The 18,757-nt window shown below is 47.6% G+C and overlaps 1 protein-coding gene across 1 annotated transcript in view; it reads right to left on the reverse strand.

Annotated features, from left to right (window-relative positions):
• ITGAE (integrin subunit alpha E) overlaps nt 1-18,757 on the reverse strand; it is a 120,122-nt gene that overhangs the window by 44,967 nt on the left and 56,398 nt on the right. Inside the window, exons 4-9 of the mRNA XM_060204169.1 lie at nt 7,933-8,024; nt 5,430-5,497; nt 4,955-5,072; nt 4,475-4,618; nt 1,467-1,582; nt 200-351 (exon numbers count right to left, since the gene is read on the reverse strand). Coding sequence (XP_060060152.1) covers nt 200-351; nt 1,467-1,582; nt 4,475-4,618; nt 4,955-5,072; nt 5,430-5,497; nt 7,933-8,024 — 690 coding nt within the window. The remainder of the gene's footprint in view (nt 1-199; nt 352-1,466; nt 1,583-4,474; nt 4,619-4,954; nt 5,073-5,429; nt 5,498-7,932; nt 8,025-18,757) is intronic.

The following is an 18,757-nucleotide window of genomic DNA, read 5'->3' on the forward strand; positions in this document are numbered from 1 at the left end:
TCCCCCCCCCCCCAGCCCCAGCCCAGGCTGGGTGGAAAGACCTTACACTTCCCTGGGAGCTCAGGAGGAGCTGGCTCCCAGTCTGTGCTCTTCACGGTCCTTCTCGCCACCTTGTCCGAGGTCCCTTGGAGCCTCTGTGCAGGGCCTCTAGTGGACACTTAGCAGGCCCTCAGGTAATCCCTGAGGCCCTCATACTCACAGGACATGCTGCATGGCCGAGGCAGTCTTGGTGACATGTCCCACTTGAATGATGCTCTGGACTTTGTCGAGGGAAGCCTTGATATTCTGGCTGTACTCAAGGTCAAACTCAGTCTGGATCACATCCCCATACTGCACCAGGGCAAAGCGGCACTGGAGGGGAGGGATTGACATAGGGGAGAAGGTTGGTAAAGTCCCCGACCCCAAGGCCACACCTTCCCTTAAGATCCTCTGCCCTACTGGGAGTATGGACCGACCAGTCAACGCCCAGGTTCAGCGGGGAAGCAATTACAGAAGCCAGACCTTCCACCTTCTGCAACCCTCAATGACCCTGGGTCCATACTCCCAGAGGGATAGAGAATGGGAAAGCTACTGGGGAGGGGGTGGGATATGGAGATTTGGCGGTGGGAATTGTGTGGAGTTGTACCCTTCCTACCCTATGGTTTTGTTAATTAATCCTTTCTTAAATAAAAAAATTTAAAAAAAAAAAGATCCTCTGCCCTAAACCCCTTCCACCCCTCCTCCAACAACAACAACAAATCTGGAAGCAGTGAAAGAGTAGACTACTCCGGAAATGTTAAAAAAGAGAGAGAGAGAAGCAGGGAGAAAGGGAAGGTGTATTTGGCAATGACTCCCAGCAAATCAAACTTCGTCTTGAATCCATGGCCCTGCATTGTCCCCCCACAACACTAACTATGGGTTTGGCCAACAGACAACCCCATAGATAGTGTTGTGGGGGTTAGAGACACAGGTGGTGCTTGTATGCCTTGGGTCTAGCTCACCTGGAATGTGGCAGTGACAAAAAGGTACATGTGGGAGGGCTGGGCAGTAGCGCAGCAGGTTAAGTGCACGTGGTGCAAAGTGCAAGGACGGGCATAAGGATCCCAGTTCAAGCCCCGGGCTCCCCACCTGCAGGAGAGTCGCTTCACAGGTGGTGAAGCAGGTCTGCAGGTGTCTGTCTTTCTCTCCCCTTCTCTGTCTTCCCCTCCTCTCTCCATTTCTCTCTGTCCTATCCAACAATAACAACGATAAACAACAAGGGCAACAAAAGGAAAAAAAGTACATGTGGGACAGGGGAGATAGCACAATGGTTATGCAAACAGACTCTCATGCCTGAGGCTCCAAAAGTTCCAGGTTCAATTCCTGCCGCCCCTTAAGCTTTCAGTCCTAGTCAGCCAGCAGATGCCTGCAGCACATTAATGGCCAAGGTGAGGTGTTACATAGCAATAACGACTGATAGAGCCCATATGTCTGTTATGAAAGCCCACCTCGAAGCACTTGTCAGAGAAGTTTCTTATCATGTTGGAGATGAAGTCTTTGGCCTTCTGGAAGTCTGTGGAGTTGATGCTTCCTGAGCCATCCAGGACGATGGCGATTTCGGTGCCTGGGTCAAGATGGGAGACATTGGAGTGGAGGTGACAGAACCAGGTCACTAGTAGGCTTATGGGTTTGGGAGATAGCTCACTTGGAAAAGCTCATGCTTTACCATGCACGAGGCTCTAGGTCTGAGTTTTGGTACCCATGAACAGTGCTGGGGGAGCTCCACAGATGGTGCAGTGTAGAGGCATGTCGCCTCGCTCCATGTCTATCTCTCCCCCTCTCTCCTTCCTTTTCTCTCTCTTCCTCTCTAAAATAAATAATGAGTAGAAGGGAGATAGCATAATGGTTATGCAAAAAGACTTTCAGGCATGAGGCTCCAAGACCCAGATTCAATTCCCTGTACCACCAGTAGCCAGAGCAGAATAGTGTTCTAGTAAAATTAAGTAAATAGGGCGGTGGGTAGATAGCATAATGGTTATACAAAGAGTATCTCATGCCTGAGGCTCCAAAGTCCTGGGTTCAATCCCTCACACCACCATCAGCCAGAGCTGAGCAGTGCTGTGACAAAAAAAAATAATAATAATAAAGAAAAGTAAATAATAAATAATGAAATATTGACTCAGTATGGTGGTATCACTTATGTGTGAAACCCCAGCACTTGGGAAAGAAAGAAAGAAAGAAAGAAAGAAAGAAAGAAAGAAAGAAAGAAAGAAAGGATTGGAAAGAAGTGGGGGCCAACACACACGTTATAATGTTCAAGGACATGGTTTGAGCCCGCAGTCCTCACCTGCTGAAAGAAAGCTTTACAAGTGATGAAGCAGTGTTATAAGTGTCTCTTGGTCTCTCTCCCTCTCTCTTTTATTTTTTTAATTTTGATGGGTTTTTAAAAAATTATCTTTATTTATTTATTGGATAGAGACAGCCAGAAATCGAGAAGGGAGGGGGAAATAGAAAGACAGACAGAGAGACACCTGCAGCCCTGCTTCACCACTTGTGAAGTGTCTCCCCTGCAGGTGGGACCAGAGACTTGAACCCAGATCCTTGTGCACTGTGACATGTGCGCTCAACCAGGTGCAACACCACCTGGCCCTTTCTCTCTCCCTTTATTTTTCTTTTCTTTTTAAATTTTTTTATATTAATTAATTTATTTTCCCTTTTGTTGCCCTTGTTGTTTTTCATTGTTATAATAGTTATAATAGTTATTATTGTTGTTGATATTGATGTCGTCGCTGTTGGACAGGACAGAAAGAAATAGAGGAGGGGAAGACAGAGAAGGGTAGAGAAAGATAGACACCTGCAGACCTGCTTCACTACCTGTGAAGCGACTCCCCTGCAGGTGGGGAGCCGGGGTCTCGAACCGGGATCCTTACGCCGGTCCTTGTGCTTTGCGCCACGTGCGCTTAACCCACTGCACTACCACCCAACTCCCCTCTCTCCCTTTTTATAACCCCCTTCCCTCTCAATTTCTGTCTCTAGCCAGTAAATAAATAAATAAAGATAATATAAAATATAAAAGAAAAAAGAAAAGTGGGCAGGGGTAGATAGCATAATGGTTATGCAACGACTCTCATGCCTGAGGCTCCAAAGTCCCAGGTTCAATCCCCTGCACCACCATAAGCCAGAACTGAACAGTGCTCTGGTACAAAAAAAAAAAGGGGGGGGCATAAGGATCCCAGTTCGAGCCCCCAGCTCCCCACCTGCAGGGGAGTCGCTTCACAGGCGGTGAAGCAGGTCTGCAGGTGTCTTTCTCTCCCCCCCTCTGTCTTCCCATCCTCTCTCCATTTCTCTCTGTCCTATCCAACAAGGACAACATCAATAACCACAACAATAATAACTACAACAGTAAAACAACAAGGGCAACAAAAGGGAATAAATAAATAAATAATTTTTTTTTTTAAGTGGCCCAGGAGAGTAGATAAAACATTGATTGGGTTCTCAAGCATGAAGTCTTGAGCTTGATCTCTGGCATCCTGTGTGCCAAAGTGATGCTCTGGTTTTCTCTCCCATTTTCTCATAAACAAATAAATCTTATTAAAAAAAAAAAAAAGAAAAAAGTGGTCCAGGAGGTGGCGTAATGGCACTAGACTCTCAAGCATGAGGTCCTAAATTTAATCCCTGCAGCATATATACCAGAGTGATGTCTGGTTCTTTCTCTCTCTCTCCTATCTTTCCATTAATAAATAAATAAAATCTTTAAAAAAAATTTTTTTAATGAAGAAAACAAAAGGTGAGCATAACATTTGGGGGAAAAAGTGAGGCCCGCACATTCTGTCCTCTAGGGCACCTGCCCCATTCACTCCCCAAGGACTCAACTCAGTGGCTGAGTTGGTAAGAGCCCCTTTGAGAGGCAGAGAGCCAGAACCCATTCACCATCTGGTTTGTAGTACAGATCCCTGCCATCACGCCTGCTCTCTGGGCCTCGATTTCTCCATATGGAAAACTGGGCTGGTCGGGCAGTAGCACAACGGGTTAAGCGCACGTGGCGCAAAGCACAAGGACCAGCGTAAGGATCCCAATTCGAGGCCCCGGCTGCCCACCTGCAGGGGCGTCACTTCACAAGCGGTGAAGCAGGTCTGCAGGTGTCTGTCTTTCTCTCCCCCTCTCTGTCTTTCCCTCCTCTCCCCATTTCTCTCTGTCCTATCCAACAACGACAACATCAATAACCACAACAATAATAACTACAACAAGGCTACAACAAGAAGGGCAACAAAAGGGGGGGAAATGGCCTCCAAGAGCAGTGGATTCATGGTGCAGGCACTGAGCCCCAGCAATAACCCTGGAGGCAAAAAAAAAAAAAAAAAGAAAGAAAGGAAATCTGGGATACAGAGCTGGGATTGACCAACCAGGCCTGTAGAATCCAGCTACTGCTCCCCACCTCCCAAACCTGGGCACACCTCCCCATCCTAGGGGTCAGTCTGGCAGCCTCTGGGAACACCGCAGATCGGCCTTGCCTCACCTGTGTCCTTTCCTTCCTCTACCAATTCTTCCTCCTCTTCTGTTGTTAGAGCCCGACGCCATCTGGCTGTGTTCTCTGTGCCGCCTGCCTTGCTGCTGCTGCATTCTCCAGCCTTTGTGCTCACACTGGGAGTCAGGAGATTTTCTTTAACAAACACAAAAGGGAGAGCTCAGAGTCAGGTGCCCTGCCCTGATTTCTGCCTTGCCCTTCCTGGGCTGTGTCCCCTTGGATCATAGTACCTCCTTTTTATTTTTTTTAATATTTTATTTATTTATTAATGAGAAAGATAAGAGAGAGAGAGAAAGAACCAGACATCACTCTGGCACATGTGCTGCCGGGGATTGAACTCAGGACCTCATGCTTGAGAGTCCAGTGCTTTAGCCACTGTGCCACCTTCCGGATCATCATAGTACCTCCTTTTAGAGATTCAAGATTATTTCATCAGAGCTGTCCCAAGGCCAGTGAGTATATGATCCTTACCAAGGTTAGAGAAATAAACCTGGGCCTGGACACGGAGGTCTGGTGCCAGTAGGCTGCAGGTGCCTGTGAGTTCTAAGTTGAGGCTGGGAGACCGGCGGTTCAGCAGCTGAGTGCACATCTGGGAGAGATGGGGTTTGGGGAGGGATGAGAAACACTAGGTCACCACTATCACCATCATCCCAGAATCAAATACCTCAGCCAGGTAGGGAACAGAGAATCAGCTTGCTGACAGCTCACCAGACAAGAGTGGGTGGGGCTAACACCTGGGCCACAGGGAGTACTTGGGTCCACCCTGGCATCAGTCTAGGTGGTCAGGGCCATGGTCAGCCCTGGAATTAGCACCAGAGAAACAACTGGGCTCAACTTAGAGAACAATATGCCGGTCAGGACTGGTGTCAAGACAAGTAGGCACAGGGCTCAGCTCCAGCCTGTATGGAGCCCCCTGCACCCTCCTCCCCCAGCCACACACACTCACCAAAACACCATGCTGGTTCCGGACAACTGTCACTCCTCGGTGCCTCCCTTTTGGGATGGTGCCATGCTCTGAAACAATTAAGAGCAGGGAAGGAGGGAGGGAGGCTTGCTGGGAGACAACCCTGGAGCCAAGGTCAGAGGACACAAGGCCAGTTTGGCCAAGGCTCCACAGTTGGCCCTCAGAGCAGGATCTAGACTCTGGATGGGCTCCTTTAAGAACAGGCCTGCAGAAAGGGAAACTCAAAACAGGGGCAGGGCACCAAAGTAAAAACCCTGGGTGGAGGGTGAGGGTGGATGTTCAGCTTCATGGGGGGGGGGGGGGGGAGGATAGGACACAATCTTTTGGCGGTGGGAATGGTGTTTATGACTACTCCTATTAATTTGTAGTCAAAGAAAAAAAAATTTTTAAAAGAACAGGCCTGCACTATTTTCCCTGATGCCATCATCTTGCCTAATCCTAGAAATAACCTCCTGTGATGTAGTTTTCTTTTTAAGTTAATAGTTAATAGAATTAAATCATTAATAAGTGATTTAATATTGATTTACAAAATTATAAGATAATGGGTATAATTCTACACTATTCCCATCTCCAGAGTTCAGTGTCCCCATTTCCTTTTTTGGAAACTGAATTAGTTCTCCCAAGATCACATATATGGGTCGACTATTATTTCTATAACTATCTATCTATATTTATATATATTTACTGTGGTCCTGCCATATCTTCCTTTATAAGTCATTCTACTACTTCAGAGTGTCTCTCCCCACTCACACCCCTTTTTAATTTTTTTAAAATTATCTTTACTTATTTATTGGCTAGAGACAGAGATTGAGAGGGGAGGGAAGATAGGAGAGAGGCAGAGAGACACCACCACTTGTGAAGCTTCCCCCCTGCAGGTGGGGACTGGGAGCTCGAACCTGGGTCCTTGCACATTGTATCATGTGCACTCAACCAGGTGCGCCACCACCTGGCCCCAATGCCCCCCCCTTTTTTTCCCCTCATCTTTCTCTGGGTCCTGATGGAACTGGAGTTCAGCACCCTCTGGTTATCTTCCTCTCACATTCTCTCCCTCTGGGAAGATGGACCAAAGATCTTTATGGGGTGCAGAAGGTGGGAGGTCTGGTTTCTGTAATTGCCTCTCTACTAGGCATGGACATTGGCAGGTTGATCCATACTCCCAGCCTGTTTCTATCTTTCCCTAGTGCCTATGTTCCCATAGTTTTGCTTTCACAATTTGCTCTTATAACTCACACCATGTCATTCTCCTGCCTCAGCACCAAGGGCAAAGTGCTGTCCCCAATCATTGATTTGCTCATCAGTTGTTCTGTAATGTCAGCTGCTTGCCTGGTCTCAATGGATGATGGGAATTCAGCAGTAACTTAGGTCTGGTGGTTTTGCTCCAGGATCCCCTGGTCTGATGGGACAGGAGGGGACAACAGCACTAGCTGGTGGGCATGTATGGTGCAGGAGGTGTGCAAGATGCGGAGGGACTGGACCATCGACTGTTGAACCCTCCAGTGTCAAAGACCCCTGGCCAGGAATCTACTGTCCACACCCCTTCTTCTGTACTTCCCATTGTGAGTCTCAGGAGACTGTCCCAGTTGTGAACCACAGGCTACCAGTCACCTGCTGGACTATGTCCCCTTCTGAGGCTGAGACTGAGGCTCTTCAACACAGCACCTCTCACAGACACAAGAACTCTGATTCACATGGCAGAGTGCCCATCAGCAGATGTGGGCCTTGAGTGGGGTTCTGTGGGGTGGGTGAAGTCTGGTTCATGAGTGAGTGTGGTCCATTCATCCTTTTGTTCACCCAGATAGCATTTACTTATTTATTTTTAAATTAACTTTATTTATTGGCTAGAGATAGAGAAATTGAGATGGTAGGAGAGGATAGAGAAGGAGAGAGTAAGAGAGACACTTGCTTCACCACTCGAAAAGCTTTCCTCCTGCAGGGGGGAACTGTGGGCTTGAATCTGGGTCCTTTTGCATTGTAATGTGTGCACTCAACCAGGTGTGCTACCACCCGGCCCCCAGATAATGTTTACTGAGTGCCTGACAGATGTCAGGCCCTGTGTTGGACACTGGGATGACTAGACCCAGATGTCGTAATAGGGCTGGATTCCATGGACATGGAGTCAGCTGAACAGGTTGGATTCTCCAGTCATGGTGCCAGCGGTAGATAACCTTAGTCATACAGGTAACCAAAGGGCTTCACTGAACTGTAGCACCCTCTTCTGTTAAATGGTGTGTTTTTTGAGGATTAAAAGCAATGGAAGTACTTGGTAGAGTGCCAGGCATTTGGTGACACTCAGGACAATTTTTGTTATCAGGATTGGGGCTTCAGGTTGGGTTAGGATGAGCCCGAGCATCAGTTGGAAGCTTGCTGTGGGTAGTGGTGGTAGTGGAGTCTAGGCCAGAGGGACTGGGGTTGAATCATCAGGATGGTGAGTAGGATTCCTAGAAAGCTGGTCCTGGGAGCACTCCTCAGAGTCGGGTTGACTTACCCACTGATTGGCAGCTCATCTTATTCTGGACAAGGAAGCACTTATGCAGGAGCTTCACTGTCCTGTTGGTTCTGGGACTGGTGACCAGGAGCCTGAGAGGGAGGACAGGCAGCAGAATGGAGTTGACAATCCTCTCCTCTCCACCTTCCCACAAGCCTTCCCATTCCAGGTCCACAGGCCCACTGGGAAACTATGGAGGAGTCCCAGACCTGGGGGAGCCAGGCCCACTCCTAACCCAGGACAATAGATTCTGTGTTATACAGAAGACCTTTGTTTAGCTTCTACCTTCTTGTGGCTCCAGGCAAGAAATATTTAACTGTATTATTTCCGCCTGCTGGGCCATGGGGTTGGGGGAGAGAGATGGGAGAGGGAGAGGCAGAGAGGGGCAGTACTGCTGGTAAATCAAGTCTGGGACTGGGGAGACAGCACAGTGATTTATGCAGTAGACCTCCATGCCTGAATCTCCTAAGTCCCAGATTCAATCCCTGGTACCACCAGAGGCCAGAGATGAGCAGTCCTCTGGTCACAATAAATAAATGAAAATAAAGTCTCTCTGCTCTCTGGTGGCTGTTAGGGAGCAGGAGAGGGTGGGGGTAAATAGCATAGTGGTTATGCAAAAAGACTCATGCCTGAAGCTACAAAGTCCCAAATTCAACCCCCCACACCACTATAAAGCAGAGATGAGTGATCCGGAGGTGGTGCAGTGGATAAAGCATTGGGCTTTCAAGCATGAGGTCCTGAGTTCAAACCCTGGCAGCACATGTACCAGAGTGATGTCTGGTTCTTTCTATCTTTCCTCCTATCTTTCTCATGAATAAATAAATAAATTCTTTTAAAAAAAAGCAGTTGAGTAGTGCTCTGGTAAAAAAAATAATAAAAAATATAATAATAATAATAAGGGAGTAGGGGAGAGCTCTGTTTTTTTAATTTTTGAATTTTTTAAAAGATTTTATTTATTTATGAGAAAGATAGGAGGAGAGAGAAAGAACCAGACATCACTCTGGCACATGTGCTGCCAGGGATCGAACTCGGGACCTCATGCTTGAGAGTCCAAAGCTTTACCACTGCGCCACCTCCCGGACCACAGAAAGCAATTTTCATGGGACAGTGCAGCCTAGCAGCCACCAACGGGCCTGTCCTACTTAGCCTCAGTGACAGTATTTCCTGAGAAGAGCAGAATGGTACCCAGATGCCCTCAGTCTATTAGAACCAGAGTCTTGGGGTGGTGAGTGCCTCAGTCTGAAAGGCAACCTTAGGAGATGTGATTCCTAAAGGTCATTTTGTACCCCTAAACCCCAACCCCAGGTCCAAGGAGGCAACAGAGAGGTTAATGTTAACCTGAACATTCTCACTATTTCCCTTTCTTCAAGAGGCCTGAGCTGCACTCAGAAAAGGAGGGAATATGGACCAACCAGTCAACGTCCATGTTCAGTGGGGAAGCAATTACAGAAGCCAGACCTTCCACCTTCTGCAACCCACAACGACCCTGGGTCCATGCTCCCAGAGGGATAGAGAATGGGAAAGCTATCAGGGGAGGGGATGGGATATGGAGATTGGGTGGTGGGAATTGTGTGGAGTTGTACCCCTTCTACCCTATGGTTTTGTTAATTTATCCTTTCTTAAATAAAAAATAAATTTTAAAAAAAGAAAGAAAGAAAAGAGAAGGAGGGAATGCCTCATTCTGGGGACTGTGTATAGAAAATACTGAGGAAGACGTCCAGAGGCTGCTTGGTGACAGAGAGAGAACCAGGTTCAAGATCTACATTCTTCAGACAATAGGAACCTACAGAGGACTCTGTAAACGGGAAGCCTATGGTTAACCTGGACTTTTGAAAGGTCACTATGCAGCTACAGTGGGTTGAGGGGCAGAATAAGGTTCTGTCTTCATTTCCTCCTCTATCATGACTATGCTTTAAGAAAACATCATGGGGGCCGGGCTGTAGCACACAGGGGTAAGCACACAAACTATGAAATGTAAAGACCCAAGCAAGGATCCCAGTTCGAACTCCTGGCTCCCCACCTGCAGGGGGGTCACTTCACAAATGGGGAAGCAGATCTTCAGGTGTCTATCTTTCTCTTTAAATTTAAAATAAAGATAAATGGGAGTTGGGCGGTAACACAGCGGGTTAAGCGAACGTGGTACAAAGCGCAAGGGCTGGAGTAAGGATCCCAGTAAGAGCCCTAGCGCCCCACCTGCAGGGGAGTCGCTTCACAGGCGGTGAAGCAGGCCTGCAGGTGTCTATCTTTCTCTCCCCCTCTCTGTCTTCCCCTCCTCTCTCCATTTTTCTCTGTCCTATCCAACAACAATGACATCAATAACAACTACAATAATAACTTCGACTATAAAGCAACAAGGGCAACAAAAGGGAATAAATAAATATTTAAAAAATAAAATAAAAGTATATAATAAAGACAGTATATAACCTGGGAGGTGGCACAGTAGTTAATACTCGACTTGCAAGCCTGAGGTCCTGAGATCAAATCCTGCCACTGAGTCTGTCAGACTGTTTCTCTCCCCAGTTTCTTTCTCTGTACACATATAGAAGAGGTGTCATTGAGCCAAGGAAAGGAGGTGACTTCTAGAAATGGAAAAAGACACAAAAACAGATCGTCCCATAGAGCTGCCCATAGAAGCACAGCCCTTCGGACACCTTGATTCAACCTCCAGAAGAGCAAGGGGATTTGTGTTAGTAGAAGCCCTTAAGCTGGGCGCCAGTCTGTTACCACAACAATAGGAAGCTTACACAAGAACCAATTATCTACTCTCTAATATGCACCTCAGTCAGAATGTCTGAAACAGAACGTGTGGCCTTGATCTTCTGACCTGTGCTTTTCCATTTCCCCATCGGACCAGGAAATGCCAAAGCCTGGAGCATCCTTGCTTCATCTATCTCTCCAGCCCCCACTCCAAAGTCACCGGCAAACCTGATGTGTTCTTCCTCCAATTTATAGTTTGAGTGCATCTTCCCCACCCCACCCCATCCCACCCCACCCCCGCAATCCTTTTGCTTGGCCTATAGCAATACCCCCAGGACTGCTTTGTGTTTGAACTTTGCTTTTGTAACTCATACCAACCAGTCTTTCTCCTGCCTCAGCAGCCTCCCAGGAGGAATACTGGTTCACATTCCCTGCTGCAGCTCCCCAGCCTGGCACGCTATAATCCCTCCCCAACCCCTCCCCCTTTCTTTCCCCTCCCCCCTTTCCTCTTCCCCCACTTGCTTTCCAGACTCCAGCTCCACTCCTTGTCTTCTGTTCCTAGACCATCCCCAGCTCTTTCCTGCTGCAAACTCTCCTCCTCCTCCTCCTCCTCCTCCTCCTCCCCCTCCCCCTCCCCCTCCCCCTCCCCCTCCTCCTCCTCCTTGTGGTGCCATCTGCCTGGAACTCTTGCCTCACCAAGGATGGCTCATCCTTCTTCAGCTTTACTAATGTCTCTGTTTCATAAAAACTTTCTCCAGGGCAGAGGTAGATAGCACAGTGGTTAAGCAAAGAGACTGTCATGCCTGAGGCTCTGAAGTCCCAGGTTCAATCCCCCACACTACCATAAGCCAGAGCTGAGCAGTGCTCTGGTGTTTCTCTGTGTCTTTCTCTCTCTGCATCTCTCTCAAAAATAAATAAAATACTTAAAAAAAAAAAAAAAGAAGCTTTCTCCAGCCAATTCACCTCACAGCCCAGTTATTCTACTTTTTACTTTTTCTCCACTGTGTCTTATTTCCTTCTCCGAATCTGTCACTTGTTGCTATTTTGCTTACATGCCTATTGTCTCTCTCCCTCACTAGCCTGCAAGTTCTCAGAAATCTTGTTTTGTCTGGTTTGTTGTGTTATTCCCAGGGCTTGGAACAGCATCTGATACAATGTAGGTGCTCAGTAAATACTTGTTGAGTGACAGCTGAGTGACACCCCAGGCAGCAGTGAGGGGGCAAATCTGGGGCAGGGCTGAGAGGCGGAAGGCCAGGTACAGCTGAGCTCTGTGAGCTTTGCAGCTGAGCCCCCAAATTGGGTCAGTTCCTCAGAAGCTCTGACTCTCCCCAGGCCCCTCTTCTGCCCAAACCTCGGTCCTGGGTCCAGCACGTCACTGCTTGCACTCCTATAGAAGTGAGCTCAGCATTTGAGCAGGTGGTGGCACACATGGTAAAAAAAAAAAAAAAAAAAAAAAAATTGAGCTCAAAACTGAACTCTGCATCATGTTTCAGAATAGTTCCAGTTCTCTTTTCTCCAAAGGCCTGCCTCCTTCTACACAACAGACATCCCAAATACTGGCTTCTCAAGAAGCCACTCCAAAAGGAACAACTTGACCCCCCTCCAAGTTCCTGAGATACTACCATGTACAGCTGCACAGGATGTGCACTGCACAATCCAAGGTCACTATTCCTATTAGTCATGTAATGCTATGACCTGGGGTCTAGTCTGACATGTCTCTACTATCCACAACATTGTTTTATATTTTATTTATTTATTTGATAATGACAAACAGAAATTGATAGGGAAGGGGGAGACTGGAGGAGAGAGAGAGAGAACTGCAGCAGTGCTGCATCACTCGAAGTTTTCCCCCATAGGTGGGTACCAGGGTGATAAACCCAGGGCCTTATCCATTGTAACATGTGTGCTCAACTAGGTGTGACACCACCTGGCCCCTGTCCACAATGTTTAAAAAATATGTATTGACTTATGAGCAGAGAGAGAACCATCAGAGAGCATCACTCTGGTACATGCAATGCTGAGGACTGAACTCAGGACCTCGTGCTTTGAGAGTCTAATGCTCTATTCACTGCACCACCCCCAAGGCCACGTGTGGCCTACAACTTTCACCTCCCCACCTTGACTCTCGCTCTCTAGGTTTGTCTATTGAACAACTGTTAAAGTAACTAAGTAGTAATGGGACCCGATACCAGCTAATGGCCGTCAGGGTCCTATGAATCCCTGAACTGAGTGTAGCCCATCTGCCTCTTCTCAGTCATTCCCAAGCCTCCTTTATGCTCCACTCCAACCCCCGCTGCAGTCCTGGCCCCTCTGACTTAGCGAGAAATTGCGTGTGAGGGTGAAGGCCACCATCCTCAAACAGGGTGTCCGCCACTCCTCTCTGTGGCCTGGGTGGTCTACAGCACTTCCTGCCCTTTGCAGAGGCCCATGGTCTCTGTCCTCTGTGGCGGGAACCCAGAAGTGCCTCCCACCACATCCTCCTCAGCAGCAAACCTGTGAGCTGAGCACCTCTCTGCTTCTTCTGTTTCTGGGGGGTTTTCACCAACCCTTCCAGGCTGCTCCACCCCCCCTAGAGTCTTCTGGGGATGGGGTGGAGGACTGCAAACTCCTCTCATCCAGAAAGGCCTCTCCTGGAGGGAGAACCAGCTCAGGGGCAGCGAGCTCGCCCCCCTTCCAGAAAGGCCTCTCCACTTGGTTTCTGGGGGCAAAGGCAGGGTATTAGAGTTTATGGGGAGCCTGGAGCTGGGGCAGGGCTCATCTGCTGGGGTATTGGTGAGGGGGCCAGACAAACAGCTCAGTGAACATGCAGAGCTCACACAGTACAAAAAAAAAAAAAAAGTAAATGCAGACATGATGCCTGATCCAGCCATTCCACTCCTAGATATGTATCTGATGAAAAGAGACATGCAGTGCAATTTTCCCTAAAAAATTATTTATTTATGAGAAAGAAAGGAGGATAAAGGATAAGAAGGAGAGAGAGAGAGAGAACCAGAGCATCACTCTGGCATATTCCATGCCTGGGATTGAACCCAGAGTCTCTTGCTTAAGAACACAACACTTAATCCACTGCTCTACCTTCCAGGCCAAACAACTGTGTGGTTTATAACAGCCCAAAGAAACTATTCAAATGTCAGCACTCTCCAACAATGAAAACTCTGTCAAAGAGATTGAAAACCATTGCCTTGGACAGCACCAGGGATGGAACCTCTAAACCGTAGGTTGAGGGAGAGAAGCCGAGTTGGCAGAGCATAGGCTGTATGCATCTCTATAGAAAGCTCCAGAAGTGGTCCGGGAGATGACGCAGTGGATAAAAGCACTGGATTCTCAATCATGAAATCGCGAGTTCAATCCCCAGCAGCACATGTACCAGAGTGATGTCTGGTTCTCTCTCTCCTCCTATCTTTCTCATGAATAAATAAATAAATTCTTTTTTTAATATTTTTTCTTTTTTCTATATTTAGTTGTTTATTTATTTATTTATTCCCTTTTGTTGCCCTTGTTTATTGTTGTACTTATTGTTGTTATTGATGTCATTGTTGTTGGATAGGACAGAGAGAAATGGAGAGAGGAAGGGAAGACAGAGAGGGGGAGAGAAAGACAGACACCTGCAGACCTGCTTCACCGCCTGTGAAGCGACTCCCCTGCAGGTGGGGAGCTGGGGGGCTCAAACTGGGATCCTTATGCCAGTCCTTGTGCTTTGTGCCACCTGCGATTAACTCGCTGCACTACCACCTGACTCTCATAAATAAATTCTTTTCTTTTTAAAGAATTTCTTTATTTATTCATGAGAAAGATAGGAGAAGAGAAAGAACCAACCATCACTCTGGTATATGTGCTGCCGGGGATCAAACTAAGGACCTCATGCTTGAGAGTCTAGTGCCTTAGCCACTGTGCCACCTCCCGCACCACCCATAAATAAATTCTTTAAAAAAAAAGAAAGAAAGAATGCAAGGACTGGCGTAAGGATCTTAATTCGAGCCCCCGGATCCCCATCTGCAGGGGAGTTGCTTCACAAGCGGTGAAGCAGGTCTGTAGGTGTCTATCTTTCTCTCCCCCTCTCTGTCTTCCCCTCCTCTCTCCATTTCTCTCTGTCCTATCCAACAACAACCACATCAATAACCACAACAATGTTAAACAACAAGGGCAACAAAAGGGAAAATAAATAAATAAATATTTTTTAAAAAAGAAATAAAATGCTTAAAAAAAGAAAGAAAGTTCCAGAACAGGTGAGCCAGGTCATGAGACAGAGGTCAGAGCAGTGGTGAGTTAACTGCCAGGGGCTGGGCCTAGAAAGTGCCCAGACCAACAGGGGCTGACACTATTCTTTCCTTGATCTGCATGCAGATCACAACAGATACTGGTTTTTAGTTCATCTCCCTGTAGCCCAAAAAGTACTTAGCAACCTTCTCACTGCCCATTCCTGCTTTAAAACTTTCTGGCAAAATATGCCCAAATTAGTTATGTAAATTCTCCAAGTCCTAGTTTCCTCACTGTTAAACAGCAATAACAATATTTTCCACTCAGAATTGTTGTCAAATTAAACGTACTCAACAGGGAAAAAAAAAAAAGCGCAACTTTCTGGCTTCCTAACCCTCAGTGCCCAGGTGACAGAGCCTTTCTCCAGTGAGCTGGGAGATGGCAGAGTGGCCAGAGCATTGGAACTAGAAACATGAGGTTCCGTATTAGATCCCTGGCACCACATGTGCCAGAGTGATGCTCTGGTTCTCCTCTTTCTCTCATTAATGAATAAATAAACATTCATTAAAAATTAGTTCTTGGGCGGAAGGTAGATAGCATAATGGTTATGCAAAGAGATTCTCATGCCTGAGGCTCCAAAGTCCCAGGTTCAATCCTCCCCACCACCATAAGCCAGAGCTGAGCAATGTTCTGGTTAAAAAAAAAAAAAAAAAAAATTAGTTCTTTAAAAAGTGCTAGTCGCATACCAAAGTAAGACTCTGGGGTGGGGGTGGGGGAGAATACAGGTCCAAGAAGGATTCAGAGGACCTAGTGGGGGTTGTTATATGGGAAACTGGGGAATGTTATGCATGTACAAACTATTGTACTTACTGTTAAATGTAAAACATTAATTCCCCAATAAAAAAAATCAGAAAAAATGTTATAATTATGGTAGATATTTGGTATTTTAGGAAATATAAGACAATTAATTTGACAATCTTGTATTCTTTGCCAGTGAATACAAAAGATATAAATTCTCTTCCATTTTAAAAAAAAAAAGTGCTAGTCAGGAGCCAGGGGTGGCACACCCAATTAAATGCACATGGTATCATGTGCTCAAGGACCCAGGGTTGACTGAGCCTTTTTCCCCACCTGTAGAGGATGCCCTTCATGAATAGTGAAGCAGATCTGCAGGTCTCTCCCTCCCTCCCTCCCTCCCTCCCTCACCCTTCCCTCTCCCTCTCTCTCTCTTTTTAAGGCATTTATTTATTTATTATCTTTATTTATTTATTGAGACAGTCAGACATCGAGAGGGAAGGGAGATAGAGAGGGAAAGAGACAGGGCGGGGTGGTGGCGCACCTGGTTGAGAGCACGTTACAGTGCGCAAGGACCCAGGTTCAAGCCCCGGTCCCCACCTGCAGACAGAAAGCTTTGCAAGTGGTAAAGCGGTGTTGCAGGTGTCTCTCTATCTCCCTCTCTATCACCCACTTCCCTCTTGATTTCTTACTGTCACTATCCAAAATCTAAAGATAATAAATATTAAAAAAAAAAAAAAAAAAGAAGAAGAAGAAGAAGGGAGAGAGACACCTGCAGCACTGTTTCACCACTCATGAAGTTGCCCTCCTGCATGGGGGGGAACCTGGGTCCTTGCGCATCGTCACATGTGTGCTCAACCAGGTGTGCCACCACCCAGCCCCGGCACTCTCCACACTCAATTTCTATTTGTCCTAACAAATGAAAAAATAGAAACTAAAAAAAAAAAAAAAAAAAAAAAAGAAATAAAAGAAAAAATGGCCTTCAGGAGTTGTGGATTTATGTGCCAGCACTGAGGCCTAACAATAACCCTAATGGCAATTTATTAAAAAAAAAAAAAAAAAAAGGACTAGTCCATTGTATTACTGCTCTGCTTAACCCAGAGAGATGTGGGAGTCAGGACCCCTGAGAACCCACCTAGCTCTGCCCTAAGTCTGTCTGGGCCCCAGGTTCATGACTCACGTGTGCTTGATTTGCAAGAAACCCTTGACTATGGATCTGACATGAAGCTGTGGGGTTTAGGAGGGAAACAGCCCAGAGCAGGGCCTGAGAAAAATCACTATGATCATCATGGCAAAAGGGGGGAGAGGGGTCAGGAGACAGCTCTCCTCGCAGAGTACACATTTTTGCCTTGCAGAAGAATTCAGGTTTAAATCCCAGTCATCACATGGGAGTATCATGTGTGGCACCAGGGGAAGTTTCATGAATAGTAGTGTCGTATGCTTTACATTGGCTTGTTCTAGCCCTCCCCCTCCAAGAGAACTGGATGAGTCCTGTTAATTTCACGGGCCTGCTTGGCCCCGCCCCAAGGGACCCTGGGAGAGGGTTCCGGAGTCCGAGAGTTCTTGAGTTCCTGAGTTAGAGAGTGTCTGAGTTCGAGAGTAAGGGAGAGGGTTCCTGAGTTCGAGAGTGCCAGAGTTAGCCAGAGTTCCTGAGTTCCTGAGTTCGACAGAGTTCCTGAGTTCCGGAGTTCGAGAGTGCGAGGGTGCGAGAGTTTCTGAGTTCGAGAGTAAGAAAGAGGGTTCCTGAGTTCGAGAGTGCCAGAGTTTCAGAGGGTTCCCCAGTAAGAGAGTTCTAGAGTTCCAGAGTTGGAGAGTTCCTGAGTTCGAGAGTAAGAGGGAGTGCTTGTGCTGCCGCAAAGAGACAGCAGAGTTCTGTTTGGTGATTAGTTTGTCTTAATTTGTGAATCGTTGTTCCTGAATAAAGAAATACAGCTGCCCTGCCCAGCCGTTGTCTCCGCGTCTCTGTTACCCGCCCGTGAAGCAAGCCAGCCCGGCAAGAGCCTCAGAAATTTTAACAACAAATGGCGCCCACGTGGACCTGACCTGCGCATCTCTCAGATAAGTAAAGACAATTTGGCTACCTATGCACGATGGCCTTCTCTTCTGCTTGTGAAGAGATCTCCAAAGGCCTCTGCTCTTTCTTCACGAGACTGTTTTGCTGTTTCTGGAACATTTATCTCTGGACCACTCTGTGGTTTCCACTCGCTCGGGCGAACTCAGAACAGCCAGCGGGAAGAGCCAGCGGGCGGGAGGCGAGGCACGGAGCTGCCGTTTCCACCTGGTTAAACAGCCAGCCAGCCGGCTGCGCCCAGACAACCCCGCGCACCACGCCAGCAACCCCGCAGCCCCGCAGCCCGCAGGAGGCCTACGCCACCATGCAAGAGCCCGATGCCAGCACGCTAGAGCCCGATGCCAACATGCTGGAGCCCGATGCCAACATGCTGGAGCCTGAGGCCAACATGCTGGAGCCCGATGCCAACATGCTGGAGCCTGAGGCCAGCCCACAGGAGCCGGCTCTCCACCGCGTGGTGCAGGGCACTGGACGCGTGATCCCTCCACGCTGCTCGGCCACTTCGAGCAGGGCAGCAGACATGGCAGGGCCATGGGGCAGGGCCGCGGCGGCCTATCATGGCCGCCACCCCTGGGCACCTAGGCTCACGCCTTCTACAAAGATGGCCTGCCTGCCCTCTTTCTATGAATTCTGGAACCATCCCGGGCCTCCCGGACCCCCGGGCTCCCTGCCGAAACTGGGCACACGAGATCTCCAGCTGCCGGTCTGGCCTGAAGGCAGACAAGCTGGAGTACGCAGAGATTTGTGCAGAGATCGCAACCTGCAATTCCTAGAAGTGGAGCTGCACGGGAAGCCACCTCCGGATGGTGAACCCCCCCCCCAACAACTAAGACAATATAGATTTAAATTCGTGTTTAAAATGACATGTCTTCGTAACAAAGGTTTCTCTCCTCGTGTATTAATGACTATGTTTATGTGTATGTTTAAAGTTTGGTAAACAGTAGCTTTAAGGCTAAATTCTTACTAGTCAAAGATAAATGAAAAAGGTTTTCAACGTAATTCTCATAAAGATAAAAATTAACTTACATTTAAAGTCTGAGGTAAAAATTAGTTAACAATCAATAT

This window comes from Erinaceus europaeus, chromosome 12 (assembly GCF_950295315.1).
Source record: "Erinaceus europaeus chromosome 12, mEriEur2.1, whole genome shotgun sequence".
Lineage (NCBI taxonomy): Eukaryota > Metazoa > Chordata > Mammalia > Eulipotyphla > Erinaceidae > Erinaceus > Erinaceus europaeus.